At 30.8% G+C, this 16,233-nt stretch overlaps 1 protein-coding gene across 1 annotated transcript; it reads left to right on the top strand.

Annotated features, from left to right (window-relative positions):
• Positions 1-448: 448 nt before the first annotated feature.
• Positions 449-12,408, top strand: LOC145044031 (agamous-like MADS-box protein FUL-L). Its single transcript, XM_078992831.1, has 9 exons — positions 449-656; positions 9,878-9,956; positions 10,113-10,177; positions 10,771-10,870; positions 10,980-11,021; positions 11,181-11,222; positions 11,343-11,425; positions 11,526-11,627; positions 12,150-12,408. The coding sequence occupies exons 1-9, from the start codon at positions 472-474 to the stop codon at positions 12,163-12,165; spliced, it is 714 nt and encodes a 237-aa protein (XP_078848957.1). The 5' UTR covers positions 449-471; the 3' UTR covers positions 12,166-12,408.
• The last annotated feature ends 3,825 nt before the right edge of the window (positions 12,409-16,233 follow it).

Raw genomic sequence — 16,233 nt, forward strand, 5'->3', positions numbered from 1 at the left:
TTACACTTAATGTATTTAATAAAAAAAAAAAAGCTAAAATTGCTGTTGTGATAAATTATTAAAAATGTAGTGGTTGTTTTTTTGTAAGATTTTTCCTATATTATGCGCCCTTATAATTAACATGTTAATTTAACATATTAATCTGATATAAATTCCTCATATAGACCTAAAAGAAGCAAACGAAAACGACACATGAGTACTAACAGCCAATCAGAATTCGACAAACATTTCCCCTGAAACCACCATGGTTTTCGATCAAACCACCTTCCTTTTTCTCTTATAACATACACCACCAAAATAGAATAAACAACTGCTATCCAAACACCATTCCTCTTTCGTTCTGCTGCTCAATTTCATGGATCCTTTCCTTTTTTAGTTCGTTTGATGACACAATCAAGGGATTTGGATTCAACTCTTTGCTTTTTCTCAACGAAAAACAGTAAGTAGAAGAAGAAAAAACGGAACTCAAAAATGGGGAGAGGGAGAGTGGAATTGAAGCGGATCGAGAACAAAATAAGCAGACAAGTCACGTTCTCGAAGCGAAGAACAGGATTATTGAAGAAAGCGCATGAGATCTCTGTTCTCTGTGATGCTCATGTTGCTCTCATCGTTTTCTCTTCCAGAGGGAAACTGTTTGAATACTCTACTCACTCCAGGTATCATTCATCTTCTTCTACTTCAATCTCCATTACTCTAATCTCCATACAATATCACCGCGTAAGCTATTCCGTACGTCAATGGCGTCTGGTTTTGAAATATCACGTTTTCCGTGTTACTGCATGCTTCGATTTGTTCAAAAAAACTTATCATCTAGTTATAAATCATTAGTTGGAATAGAAATCACCCGTTACATGTATGAAATCGAGATTAACATTCATCCACTCATAACTTAAATCCATCGAACAAGGTTTTCTGATAATAGGTTTTAATAGAACAGTTAATATCTTATTTTAGATAGCTATTGAGCTTCTAAAACATCATAATTGTTTTTCTGTTACTTGTAATGGTAAAAAAAAAATAATACTTAAGAATGAATAATTTGTATAGATCAACAAAAAATCATACCCTAATTAATTTTTTTAATTTTTTTAATCGATAGATTATATATCTTTTTCTAACTGTTCATTTTTCTGAAATCTATGCTTTGATTAGGATGATAAAAGCTAAATAGTGAATAGTTATGTATAAACGTGCCTAGTACATTATCGTTTTTTTGGGTTTATATTTCATATTTTATAAACAAATCTTTATTAATTAATTAATTGGATCTGTATTCTGTACTGTTTCTTTAGATTCTCAGATTTTATTTTATTTTTAACTTTTTTGCTAGGACATAAATTTTATGTACGTTGTTTTAACATATAATATTCATTGCTAATATGTATATGAAGTTTTAATTATTAAATAATAGAGGAAATTACAACACATACTAAAGTACTTAACAACAAAGTACTTACATTTCTGATTTATCTATTGGTACGTAGTACAATATATTACATGCTTTTATTATAAATAAATACTGCTATTATTGATACAGAAATATAAATATATTGAGAAATTATAAGAATGTTGCTGTTATATATGTGTAAAAAGTTGTAAATATATTGCTATTATTTGTAAAATATATTTTCTATATTGATAAAAGTAGTGGTATACATTGTTATTTTCTACAACTTTCACTAACAGATGAGTTGTGTTTGCATGTTTGATAAAAAACACATGTAGTTATATTGTAAAATATAAAAATTAACTTTTTGGTTTTTTTTTTAATTAGTTGTTCATTGATTTTCAAATACTTTATTTTTAGCTATTCGTATATATTATAAATATTGTTTATCTTAATTTGTTATTCGTTACACTTGATTTAATTTTCTCCTTATTATATTACATAAAATAAAAACAAAACTCATGTTTTTAGCATCACAGAAGTTTTTTATTTTTTGGAAAAAAAAATTCAGACCTCTTATTGCTGCGCGGCGCAGTACACGCGCAATACTTTTTATCTCGCAACTGTTTGTTTCAGAAGTCTTCGGATTAAAAAACCTTTGCGCTTGTTCTTTTTGGTGCAACACTTGTTTTTTTCTTACTAAAATATTGATTATATATTTATGAAATATTATTTCACATTTTGTTTTTGTTTTTTTATTCTTGTTGAATTTTTTTTATATTGAATAATAATAATTTGTTGATTAATATCATTATATTTTACTAAAATATCATTATTTTTTGTTAAAATATTATTATTATTGCTGAAATATCATAAATTTTTGCCGAAATGTTATACATTATTAAATTTTCGGCATTAAAAAACTATTTTTGGATTATAAAATCAGTTTATTTTAATTTTTTAATATTTGCAGTTGCATGCAGATGTTAAAAAAACAAACACGTTTCTTATTACAGTCTGCAACTGTTTGGTCCACCTTTTTTATTACAGAGGGTTGCAGATAGAACTGGCAAATTTGACCACAGAGAACCAACCAATATGTTACCAACTGAACCAATAAAATCGGTAGCCAAGTTGTTTGGTAACCAATATGTTTGGCTCGTAATACAATGCCAATTAAATAGTATTGGTACGGTAACAGCATGAAATTTTGAATATCATGGTTGTACCGTACCAACAAATTCATATATATATATATATATATATATATATATATATATATATATATATATATATATATATATATATATATATATATATATATATATATATATATATATATATATATATATGCATGTTTTAATTAGAATAACAAATAAAAAGTCTTGAAATTAATAAATTAACACAATGATTAACAAATTTCTTGATATTTATTTTTTGAAGAGCACGAAATCGATGTTACAAAAGCGCATGACGCTAAAACTGAAAAGGAATAGTAACTTCTCATTTCTTGTATTGTTTCCATTTGCTTCCTTAGGCAACTTGCTAGGGGTGGGCCTCTTTTAATCGTTTTAGTTTCTTCCAAAAGACAAAATACTAACACAAGCAAGCGAAGCAACGACCAAATGGTCAATGGCCTAACGGTATGGAGTCACCATCTCATATGAGAGGTCAGAGGTTCAAGTCTCGGTAGAAACATATGTGGTTATTTAGGAGTAGATTAGTTAGTTTGCCGTTTAAAAAAAAAAAATCAAATACCAATATGTACCAACCAAATTTGTTGGTAGTCAAATTAGTGTGTACCAAGTATACTTGGTACGGTACTGGTAGTTAAATTCTTATGTCAACTATAATTGGTACGGTACACGGTTTGAAGAAAAAAAACTTGATACCGTACCAATTCTACCCTTAGTTGCAGAGGTAGTCCGCAGATTTTATATATTTTTTCTTAAAAAAAAAAAGCACCTTTAACTAGATACATATTGATTAAAAACCATATACAATATTCTAGATTCATAATTAATAAATTAAAACTATAGTTGTTGCAGAACAAATAAATAAATGTGACAAGTAACCTCACCCAAAAAAGTACATTCTATTCCACGTGCATATTTTTTTGAACCAAGTTTCAGGTTTACTGTATATAGTTGTCGCATTAATATAAAATCAGGTAAGGAAAAATTAAGTTAAGAATGACGTGGATGACAATTCAATGACAAGATATTGAAATAATATAATCTAATAATAATCAATCTCAGTTTCGTTTTAAAATATTAAGAATTTTCTGCTTCATTATTGTAAAAAACTCTTACTTTTAAATTAAATAAGGTAAATTGCACAAAAAACAATATTTTTACTTAGAAATTCGATTTTGACATCGTGTTTTTTGTGTCAATTTTGACACTGTGTTTTTCAATTTGTTACAATTCTGACTATTTGACCGGTTAACCAGGTTGAATGTTGACGTGACATGATGACGTGTCAGTTTTTGATGACGTGGCATGCTTACATGATATGTTGACGTGTCAAAATTGATTTTTTTTCCACAAAAAACACTTAGTTTTCATTTTTTTCGATTTTGACACTAAGTTTAATTTTTTATTACAATTTTGACACTATGTTTTTTTGTTCCAATCGAACATCATTTATCAAATTTTGTTCAATTTTGTCTATTTTCTATTTGAAACCGTATAAATATATTTTTTTATTACATTTTGAATCGTATAAACATATTTTTTTCGTTTAAAAACCATATTTTTATTTAAATACAAGGTGTTTTTTTATTCTTACATTCAAAACATTAGTTATATCATGAAAATCAAACTAACCATAAGTGTCTAATAATATGTAAAAATCTGATGGGTTGCATACTTGATATCTGAGTTTTGATCGACTACACGCTTGCAAACCTCGAAACACATTTTAAAGTTGCATATTTATTATAAAATATAATTTTTATATAACTAATACATATTTATACATAAAAATATGGTTTGAGTGTAAAAAAAATGTATTTATACAAAATTATGGTTTTTAAATGAAAAAAAAACATATTTATACGGTTTAAATGTATTAAAAAAATATTTATACGATTTCAAATAGAAAATTATCAACATTGAACAAAATTGGAAAAAATAATGTTCGATTTAGAACAAAAAACATAGTGTCAAAGTTGAAAGAAAAAATTAAACTTAGTATCAAAATCGAAAAAAAAAAATGAAAACTTAGTATTTTTTGTGAGAAAAAATTCAATTTTGACACGTCAGCATGTAATGTCAGCATGTCACATAATTAAATCTGACACGTCAGCATGCAACCTGGTTAACCGGTCAAGTGGTCAAAATTGTAATAAATTGGAAAACACAGTGTTAAAATCGATACAAAAAAAACACGGTATCAAAATTGAATTTCTGTGTAAAAAAATGTTTTTTTTATGTCATTTACCCAATTAAAATACCTACCAACAAAATAAAAAACGAACACTAAGCATAAGTAAAAAAGGAATAATATGATTAATCAAATTCAAATCTTGAATATTTGTTTTAGGTCATGTGTTTTGATTAATTTCTGTCGAAGATTAGAAAACGAAAAGCTGTGTTGTGAGAATTCAAATCCTGAATGTTTATTTATTTTGTCGTATATATGGTCGGGCAGAAATCTGCCCGACTTGTATCCCACGCCTCATGCAATACACGATCTTTAGACCCTTCTTGCTTTGCCCGCTGCCCGCAGCCCTCTTCTTCCTCATGTTTCATCTCCTTCTTCCTTCATTACTATGAATAAGTAAAGTCTAAAAAGCTAGGCGTGGAGGTTCTGTGACTCTTTGTGGGACACATGGATACTGTATTTGTACCTTGTATCTTAATTAATATTTACGTTACTTTTGCGTCTTTCGTTAAGGTACAACAAGTTTATGCATGGAAAAATTGTTCCCCAAATGGGGTTTTCTTTTTCATCAGTCTGCTGATATTGTGTTTATTCCTTTTTCATTGGAAGATGTATTCCTAGGATTTAGTGGGATAATACTATTATTTTATAAGAAAAAAGTTATCTTTTTATTTAGGATTTGTAAGAAAAATGGATAGAGCGTAATTAAATTTTGTTCCTTTCGTAAAACTCATATGTTATAAGCTTTTAGTATCGTGTAATTTCATTTCTTTTACTGGCTAAATAATATAATCCACTTATTCCAAAAAGAAAAAGTAAATTTTGTTCTCAAATTACACAGAAATAAAACAAAAGAAAATCAAATTTTAGTACAAAAATTAAAACAAGAGTGAAATTGGAGGAGCGGTTAAATGTCTCAAAATTTATTTATTATTAGTGAATAATATTGTCCTAACCAATTATGATAACATCACTAACACTAAAATGGGAGGTGCCTTTTAGTAAACAAAGGAAAAATAGCGAAGACAAAAGATTTATGTGTTAGGATAATTATGTTATATCCACAAACAAATTAAATAGATTTATTATTAATATAGGGATAAAATTTACAACTACATTGAGGCTCAATATAAAGAATTACATATTATACATATAATTGTGTCGAGACAATGTTATAAAATAGTTAGAAAATAATATAGTATCACTCATGGTTTGGTATTTATATTCATCATTTTTACTAAGTTTGATGTGGGTTACCCTTGACACACAAAAAGTAACTAGCATTCACAACTCAACAATCTTCACTTGGATGTTGGACAACAAATTGCGAAGACAAAATCTAAGAATAAGGGAGGCTTATGGCCTGATGTCCCAATAATATATATAAATATAATGTTATTTCCGAATAAAATAATATAGTCTAAAATTTTATAAGAGACATTAAATTTATGGTTTTTTTATTATGATTATCTTATGATTATAAAAATCCAAATTACAAATCATAATATTATAATAATTAAAAATTACAAAAAAATGTTAAGAATACAATTAAATTTAATATATACTTTATCATATTAATAGAAACTTGAAAGAAGCACCATAGTAGAAAGCTTTTATCATATTTTCTTTTAATTGTGGATCGGTAAGAATCATCGTTTTCTTTTATTTGGATATTAGTATTTAAGGTGAGGTGATAAGTGATCATGCACATAACATTATTTTAAGCTTATTAAAACATAAGGGATATTAAGTAATAAAATCATTATTGATTTACTTTATCTTATTATTAATTTCAAACACTTGATCTTCATGTTAGTCTTATTATCTACCGTAGCTTTCAGAAAATAAACTCATGCCTTTCTCGTGGGGTCGTCTATAAAGGTAATGTAGTAGCGTAATCATCTGATTAAATAAATCGATATTGGATCGTACATATCAATATAAACAAACTCTAACTTCATAACCTTGGGTGATGTTCTCATCTTTGCAAATGTAACCATTTATCTAATTTCCAAGGATACATGGGTCATAGAAATCCACAGTCATATTCTTTAGATCTTGAATTTTGGCTTTTATAACATGGATCTTCATACCTTTCTCACTTACATGCCTAGGTCTCCGGAGCCATGGAGTATACATACATATATCCTTAACAACCGTGTTTGGCCCACCATTAGACATCTCAACCATGTATAAGGTTCCCTATTTTTATCCTTAACAAAGTACCAAATTCTCCTCTTCCACCATCCATTAATGAGCTCCAAAATCTACATGTGAAATTATTTGTTCTTTAATTGTCCTGCACTCCCAAGTAAAATAGATGGAGTGGAACAAAGCGCAAGCTTTTGTTGGGTATTGAGGTGTGGGTAGCAAAGATATCCAAAACTTGAAGGTAAGTATAAAAGTGGAACGAGGTGCAAGCTTGTGTTTGGTGTTAAGGTGTAGATAGCAAAGATAACAAAAACTTGAAGGTGACGGTGTAAGCTTGTGTTTGGTGTCGAGGCGTGGATAACAAAGATATCCAAAATTTAAGGTGAGTATAAGAGTGGAACGAGGTGTAAGATTATGTTTCATGTTGAGGTTTGGGTAGAAAGGATATCCGAAACTTGAAGGTGAGTATAAGAATGCAACGAGGTGCAAGCTTGTGTTCGGTGTTGAGGTGTCGGTAGAAAAGATATCCAAAACTTGAAGGTGAGTATAACTATGGAGCGAGGTGCAAGCTTTTGTTTTATATCACCGAAATTTTTTTAAAAACAAAATTTTCATTTAAAATCGTTTATCTCTTTAACACTTTTCATAAAATCTCCCTTTTTGTTTAAATTACAATACATGACTCTTTTGTTCAATCAATTAATAGACTAGGATCCTCAAAACCCACGTTCCTTCTGGTGTGTACAATCGAGCCGGTACCGTCCCGTGATCCTGAGAAAAACCTGAAACATATAACACAAAACACTGTAAGCACGAAGCTTAGTGAGTTCCCCAAAATACCACACATAACACATACTAGCCACTCGAGGCTATACTCTGTGGGCCCTTAGGCCCTAACTCTCTGGACCCTCTGGTCCTAGCTCTGTGAACCTTCCGGTTCTAACTCTGATATACTCTGATATATACACGACATAGATCATATAGAAATAATGCAGTACAACACATCACATAAATAGCATACAGTAACTCTGTCACATAACTCTAATTACCACTCAAGGTAAATTATAGTGGTAAGACTCACCTCAAACGAAGTCGGATGAACTCTCTTGCTCAACGTCCCGACCTGGCCTCCTCCTATTATTCAAATAACATCCCCGAACAACACTCTCTCATTGTCTCAACTCTAAAGATTGGGTAGAAGACCATTTTACCCTTCCCTAAACTCTCTTAAGTCAGTCTTGACCAAAACCTTAAAGCTAATGAAAGTCGACGGTCAAACTTTGACCCGACTCGTCGAGTGCACATGGGCGACTCGGTGAGTCCACACGTGTCCACTGAATCCTCCTTCTAGCCTCGCTTGACACGTCTTGCCAACCACTAGCTCGACGAGTTACACTTGGTATGAATCGCGGGGCAACCCTGAATCAACTCGTCGAGTCTCTCCATGGACTCGGCGAGTTTCCTCCATGAGTATGCTCATTCGACCTTCTGAGGCCGGATCCGCTTTACCAACTAGTAGATCTAACCTTCTAGCACTCAAAAGTCACGTAAAGGTTCAAACTTTACATTCATGCAACCCACAATTAGCCATAGATGGAGAAATAACCCTTAAAATGATCACCTAAGCTCCAAACTCATAAAGGACTGCATAAAGATGGGGAATAGGGACTCTCTGGACCTCTCAAGGTCCAGATTTGAAGATATACACACAAGGGGACATCACATACTCTAGATCTCTTACCAAAAAGAAGAGAAGAAACCCTAGATTCATGAAATCTATCACACAAATGAAGATGAACATGAATCCTTACCTCTCACAGCAGCTCTGAACGAAATAATGGACTTTATGTTTTTCAATTATTATAGAAAAAGTATTTTTATTTTTATGTCATCTTTGACCATTATGGTTAACCAATATTAACTACTAACCATAACCATTAACCGAATAAAACCGTTAACCAAAACCAATATTAACTGCTACCTACTGGTTATCGAAATATATTAACACACTGTAATGGATATGGTTCGGTTTTGACAAATAACCGAAGCAAACTACCCCATACATACCCCTATGTGAATATTGAGAAGTTGACCGACATGTAAAGGGCTTCATCTAAAATGTGGTTGGAAGACTAGCATGAGAGAAAAGAGAACAAATAGTGTTGTTATTAGTTCGCAACATTCGTTTGAATTTTTTATTTTGTTGGAAAGTGTGAGAATATGAAAAAAAAAATGTTATATGTTTTTACGATTGACAAATAAATGAAAAGAACCGTTTTCATATTCACCACCGATATCACATTAACATGCTTTAATTTCACAATAGACAAATAAACGAAAATGTAAGAATTTAGAAAGTACATCAAATGTGGATAAACCCACACACAGAGAAATTAAATTGATTCTTACTTTTTATGCCTACAAATGTTCCTACCCAATAAAATTATGATAAGTGTCATCTTTTCATATTTTTTAAACTAAATCATTAAGACTATATTAGGAATATATCAAATACAATTAAATTAAATGGTGATTTGTCATAATTTTAGTGGGTAGGAATAATTGTAGGAATAAAAGGTAAGAGGCTATTTAATTTCTCACACACAAATTGTGAAAACCAATATAGAAAATGCACATGGTATTTTATGCCACCATGACTAGAAACTGATGATGTCCAAACATCATAACGCATTACATCAAATGGAAATAGATCTATCGGTTGATAATCATATTCTTGATATCTTAAGTGGATCATGTAAAATTCACTTTCTTTTGTTGATAAATATTGTGCAAACAGTTAATGGTATCTAATTTTTTAAAGACTATATAATGACATTAATTACTTTGTTTGATAATTTACTTGCTCATGTAGAAAATAGAAATCATGTTTAATTAATTAAGACAATATATATCATCAGTTTTTAAATTCCGAATATTGTTTGATTGAAATAGCATGGAAGCAATTCTTGAGCGATACGAAAGATGCTCATATGCAGAGAAGATTCTCACAGAGCCTGGAAACGAAACAATAGTAAGCGTCACAACTAATCAAAAGACAACATTTCCCCCATTTAATTCTTCGTTTTATATTTCATTCTTATATTTTTTGTTTTTACTTTGTGGACTTCTGTTGTTAACAACAAGATTTAAAGTGGTAGTGTTGTTATCCTTCAAATTTTATATACAGGGAAGCTGGACTCTTGAATCCTCAAAGCTTATGGCAAAAATAGAAGTCCTAGAAAAAAATATGAGGTACGTAATCATATTATTCAATATATATATATATATATATATATATATATATATATATATATATATATATATATATATATATATATATATGATTGACAATACTTTTTTTAATACTATAAACAATTGATACATTAAATATAATTATAAAAATTATTATTAAAGTTAATAAGTATATAATATTTTTGAATAAAACAATTCAGATAATTGTAATCCTGCACCTAGCTGATATATTTTAGCAACTTAGGTTATATTTGGTGTACTAGCTGAAAAACTAGCTGATACCTGAAAAGTTAGCTGTTAAATAAAAAGCTAGCTGATAAAAAATAATGTTTGGTAAACTAGCAAAAATATATAAAATTATATAAAATGACATGTAACATTATGTGTTTCTATAATTAATTAAGGAGTGTATTTGGAAATTTAAAAAAAAAAAACCTTCTAAAAAACTAATCTAAGTAGTTTTTCAAAAACTTAGCTTATAAGCTAGCTTATCAGCTACTTTTTGATTTACTAAACACAACAACATAAAATAGTTCGAAAAATAAGCTAGTTGGGAAAGTCTAATTCAAACATGTTTAATTAATTAATAATAGGCACTATGTTGGGGAAGGACTAGAGTCCTTAAACCTTAAAGAGCTTCACAGTGTAGAACAACAGATTGATACTGCTCTCAAACGAATTCGAACCAAGAAGGTAAAACAATTTCATAATTCTAATCCTAGTTCCATTTCGTTTATTATTATTATTATTTTTTATTTTTACAAACATAACACAATAAATTTGTTTAAAATATTTTATGCAGAACCAACTCATGCACGAGTCCATCTCCCAACTTCACAAAAAGGTAATTCATAATCCATGATAATTAATTAATTAATACCACATGTTAGCTGATCATAAACAATAATAAGTTTGTGTGAGTTAATTAGCCCAAAAAGGTAAATTCTTTTTGTTTTTTTTTTTTCAAAAAAAAAAAAAATTAGCTGTTGTGGCATATATGCAGGAGAAGGCACTACAAGACCAAAGGAATACACTCTACAAGAAGGTATCTTAAATTTATATGAGCAAAATAAATATAACATTTGATTTTTGAATCATGGTTAAAATAAATATTTTGTATTTTTTTTTCTTTTACAAAATCTTTCGTATCTAAACGTGTAAACAGTTGAATGGGAAAGAGGTGAACACCGATCCACAACCGCCTCGCATGGAGGATCGAGATCCCGTTCATTCTCTTGCAGTCGGCGGGTACTCTCTCTTTCTCTCTCTCTCTCTCTCACACACACACACACACTCACTGATGATAAACGAATTGATGAAAATGGTTAGTTGATTACAAACGTTGTAGGGATCCATTTCTGGAAACTGATGTAAGGGAGGAGGGATACGCCGGAGATCACCGTATCTCTGCCACATCGCTGCCGCCATGGATGCTGCGGCATGTTCATCAGTAAGATTAATTATCTGAATGGAACTTTTATTTGTTTATAAAAATGAATTACATCAGTTTGCATATTTATCCAACTGGATCGTTGCATGTGGAGACAGATGTAATATGTGGGGGTGGTGTTTATTATCGATGATGTTACAAGTAACTTTATGTTTGATCCTTATCGATTTCAAATGTACAATAATTTAAATGAAACACAACAAACAATAAATTTTGAAATAAATGCTAATGTATTTTTAAACCTTAATAATTTCAAGTATATCTATATAAACTTTGTTCCAAAAAAATAAAATCTACCATATAGACATGGTATGCAAATGAAAACCTTATAAAAATGCTAAGGTTTGGCAATGTAAATGTATATAAAATAAAAAGTTTAGTATATTACATTCCTTAAAAAAGAATGTTATGGTAGTCATATGTAGGTTGGAAACTATAGATTAATTACTGCTAGGTTGTTCAACATATGAATTTATGAATGAATTGATTTTTACAATAACAATATCTAGTCTTATAAAATAGGGTAAAGGGAAGGTAAGAAGTTGGAAGTCGAAAATGGTTTCATAGATGATAAAGGCATAAAAAGGAAACATAGGCCCACGTTGTTTGATATTCTGCGAATAAAATGTCAGACTTTATGGATATTCAAGCTCAAAAACGACATTCTATGTGTATCATGTTGGTGTTTTGATCAAAAGATGTTCGCGTTTGGAATTTCTCATGTAAAATAACTTATGCATATGTGCAAAAGTGCTTATTAGTTTTTTCCAGTGTTAAAAAAGAGTTTTAATACAAAAATGTTTTGAATATGTTTTTGATATCAATATGTAATAAGCTGATAAATTGTTTTTTAGTGTTTGATAATCTTTGCTTATAGATACAAAATGACCAATAATGGTTGAATATATACTTATTGATAGGACAAGAACACAATAACAAATGAAATTATGGAATAAAACTAAGAACATTTAAACTAAATAACAATTCATCTTTTTGATTAACTTTGATTGATGGATGAGAGTGAATACGAAACAAGGGTCAAGTATTTAAAAGTATACAAACATTATAGAAAACTTACTCATTCTCTATGACATACACTTATATATAGATACAAAGAAAGATGACTACACAACCAATCATACATAGACATGTAAGTTAGGAAACATTAAAAAGATAACACCCTACTCACTAACATACACATGCGGTTAAGAGCATCTTAGCTAGCTTACACCATAACTCATTAAAAGGAGCATGATATGATATGATCTACTAACTTTTTGGAATCACAAAAACATCTCCACTGAAATGGTCTTCAATTACTATCACAACATAATACTCAACATTCCCCCATTTTATAACGAGTCACAAAATTCGAAGTCTTCTATTAAAAAAGTATAGTTGCAATATGGAATAAGGCTTTCCAAACTGTCATCCACCAGACAAGAAGATCCATCATTTCTTTTCTATGTCTTCTGGTTGTCATCACGCAATTATCATTACCAACATATTCTGAAATATGGAAAATGCAAAGCTTTCTTTTTCATAAATTGTGAAAACAACTTAGCATATCCTCCTTTGTCTTTTTAATTGAGTAAACAACTCACACAAGAGTTCATCAGTATCTTTCATTTTAGAAATCTCATTCAATCTCATGTATGGATCCCCAACAACCTTGTTAAGTCTTTCGACAAGTTTATAATCTAAAAAAAGCAATTTCTTGAGAGTAGAACACCACAAAAGATTTGATATATCTAAAAAAATTGGGTTGATTTCTATTACCTACAACAAGTTGACACTTATCAAATTATGCTTTAAACCTTCTGTTGGATAAGGTGTCTAAGTCCATAACTATTTCTGGTATGTACTTGACCCGACCCGACATGGTCCATTTGGGTTGCATGGCACCATGCAATTGGATAGACTAAATGAGAGAAATAACACTTGGAGATTATTAATATATTATAAGTTCTAATATATTAATAATATTATTTGATTAGTTTGATCAAGAATTAATTTAGAATTAATTATGTGATCAAAAAGATAACTAATTAAATATATGGGTTGATTATGTAAATCATCCATATCTTGTATAGTGGGCTAAGAGGCTCCATGGATTATTAAGTTGGGTTCCACCCATAGGATGCTCCATGGATGCTCCATGGGAGTTACAAACCCATGGGTCATGGAAATGAAGAGTCATGACACATTAGGGTGTAACCCTAGATGTGTCAACACTATATAAGAAACATGTTCTCCACCTAAAATCGGCTACACTAAGAAACAAGAGGGCTTGGCCGATTTTTGAGAAGTGTGTGTTCTCCCATAAGTTCTTCCAAGAGCATTTGGTGTTGTGTGAAGCATTTGAGGCATCACACTTGGGGTGCTAGGCTCACAAGGTTTCAAGGAACACAAACAACAACAAGGTAAGTTATTCTATCTATACTTTAAGTTAAAATTGTTCCCCATGTATGCTAGATAGGAATATAACCTTGGAATTCAACTTTGCATGATAATTAGACAAACATAGATCCAAGGTTATTAGGGTTGCATCGAAAATCTTGCTGTCTGCGAATGGACTCGTCGAGTCTATAGGGGGGACTTGTCGAGTTCATGTGTATCTTCAACCAACTCGGCGAGTAAAGTTCATGCACTCGGCGAGTAGGGTCGACTGATTGTAGAATTTCGATTTAGTTGCTGGAAATGAATTAGAAACATTACCCTAAACTTTTTGGTACTTGAAAAACTTGTTTTAGATGGTGTAATGTCTTTGATAATTCATTTACAACAACTAGTTATCAAAAAAATTACAAAGTTTTAAGTGTAATTTTTGATTTATGAATAAGTTCATATTCATGTTCTTGTTCTTATGATGTTTTAGATGATCATAGGAATTATTTGTAACCTATGTGGTAGTTTAATTCTTGATCATAATGTGTTTTAATGGAGTCCATAACTTGTCCTCAAGTTATGGAAAACCAAGAGTAACACTTGAATTAAAAACCATTAAAACAAACACAAGAGTTAGAAAAATGAAGAGTCTTCATTTTATTACTCTATTAAACTCATAAGTTACAAGAAATGAAAAGTTTTGAAAGTTACAAAACTTGCCCTCAAGTTTTGGAACAAGTAAAGTTAAGTTAAAACTTTAAGTTCCAACCCCTAGAATTTTAAAAGTTAAAATTCAACCCTTATACTTATAATATGATGATTTAATAATTATATATATATATATATATATATATATATATATATATATATATATATATGTATGTATAAGAATAAAGTCGTCATACCGCTAGTACGCCTCATTCACGAAGCCGGTCTATAAGGTGGGTATAAGGTTGTTGCCTATAAAATGGTGACTTAATGGGTGTCTACTCTCACCCACCGCTTGCTTGACTGGTGGAGGGTCGTTAGCCGAACGGGTAAGACAAGGACTTATAAACTGTCACTCAAAGTATGATGTATATTATAAAGTAACTAAATATTTTATTAAATTCCCAATCTTAGTTACTTTAGGAAAATGTGAATAAGGTGTTAACCCATGAAATTATACTTTGCACTTTGATTAAGTCGTTGGTGGAGCGTGTGTGGTTAACCGGCACACTAACTTGGACTTAACAAGGTAGGTAAAGGGTGACTTAAGGTTTATTATAGTATCGGTGGAGCGTGTGTGGTTTACCGGCACATCGATTGAGTGATAAACTTTAAGGGTACCAAGTGATTTGCATGGTTACTTCACACCTCGTTTTGTGATCCTCGGTATCCCAGTCACAAAACTTGGAGGGCACTCTCGAGATTGAAACATGCCTTTGAAAAGTTCATTGGATCTCAAAGAATCTAAGAATTTCTAAAACCAATAAAAACTAAATATCTAATATTTCGGTTTTCGTGGTGGAAATTGGTGAATCGTCATTCACCTACCTTTCAAATATGGTATAGCTTAGATTACGGCATACCTCTTCTAAGTTATATTATATTGTGATTGGATCCTAGCCTTAATATTACATTTGGGTGTTTTATTAAGGACTCTCTTAAATCTATACTAAACTTGTTCTACTCTTTCAGATGTCTTCAAATAATGCTTCTGGCTCGAATCCTAATGGCTCCTTTACTCTTATGAGTTTGTGTGGGAAAGTCACCTTTGATGGATCCAACTTCAATGAATGGATCAGAAACATCAGGATGATTACCCGCTACGAGGACAAAGAATATGTCCTTGACAAGGAGCTTAAGGAGATTGATGAGACCACTGCAACTCCTCAGGAGATCGCTGACTTTCAGGCACATGAAAGGGATGCTACGAAAGTAGCATGCATCATGATGGCCACAATAACAGCAGAACTCCAAAAATCTTATGAGGATTTCTAACCTTATGAAATGCACCAAGATTTGATGGAAAGATACCATCAAAGTGCACGACAAGAGAGGTACGAAATCATCTGCTCCATGATAACAACCATGATGAAGGACGGGGATTCCGTCACGAGCCACATGCAGAAAATGCAAAGATATGTGGATCGATTGCTGAAGCTTAATGTGAACCTCCCTGAGGAGCTTGCAATAGATATAATTTTGCGCTCCTTACCATCGTGCTATGATCAAT

Source organism: Lactuca saligna, chromosome 4, assembly GCF_052625555.1.
Source record: "Lactuca saligna cultivar CGN05327 chromosome 4, ASM5262555v1, whole genome shotgun sequence".
In the NCBI taxonomy this organism is placed as follows: domain Eukaryota; kingdom Viridiplantae; phylum Streptophyta; class Magnoliopsida; order Asterales; family Asteraceae; genus Lactuca; species Lactuca saligna.

Bases quoted from the DNA above. Each gene is read 5' to 3' on its own strand.
- LOC145044031 (XM_078992831.1), top strand. From the start codon at position 472: ATGGGGAGAGGGAGAGTGGAATTGAAGCGGATCGAGAACAAAATAAGC. The intron at 10,178-10,770 runs GTACGTAATCAT...AATTAATAATAG, and splicing joins GTCCTAGAAAAAAATATGAG to GCACTATGTTGGGGAAGGAC. The intron at 11,223-11,342 runs GTATCTTAAATT...ACGTGTAAACAG, and splicing joins GGAATACACTCTACAAGAAG to TTGAATGGGAAAGAGGTGAA.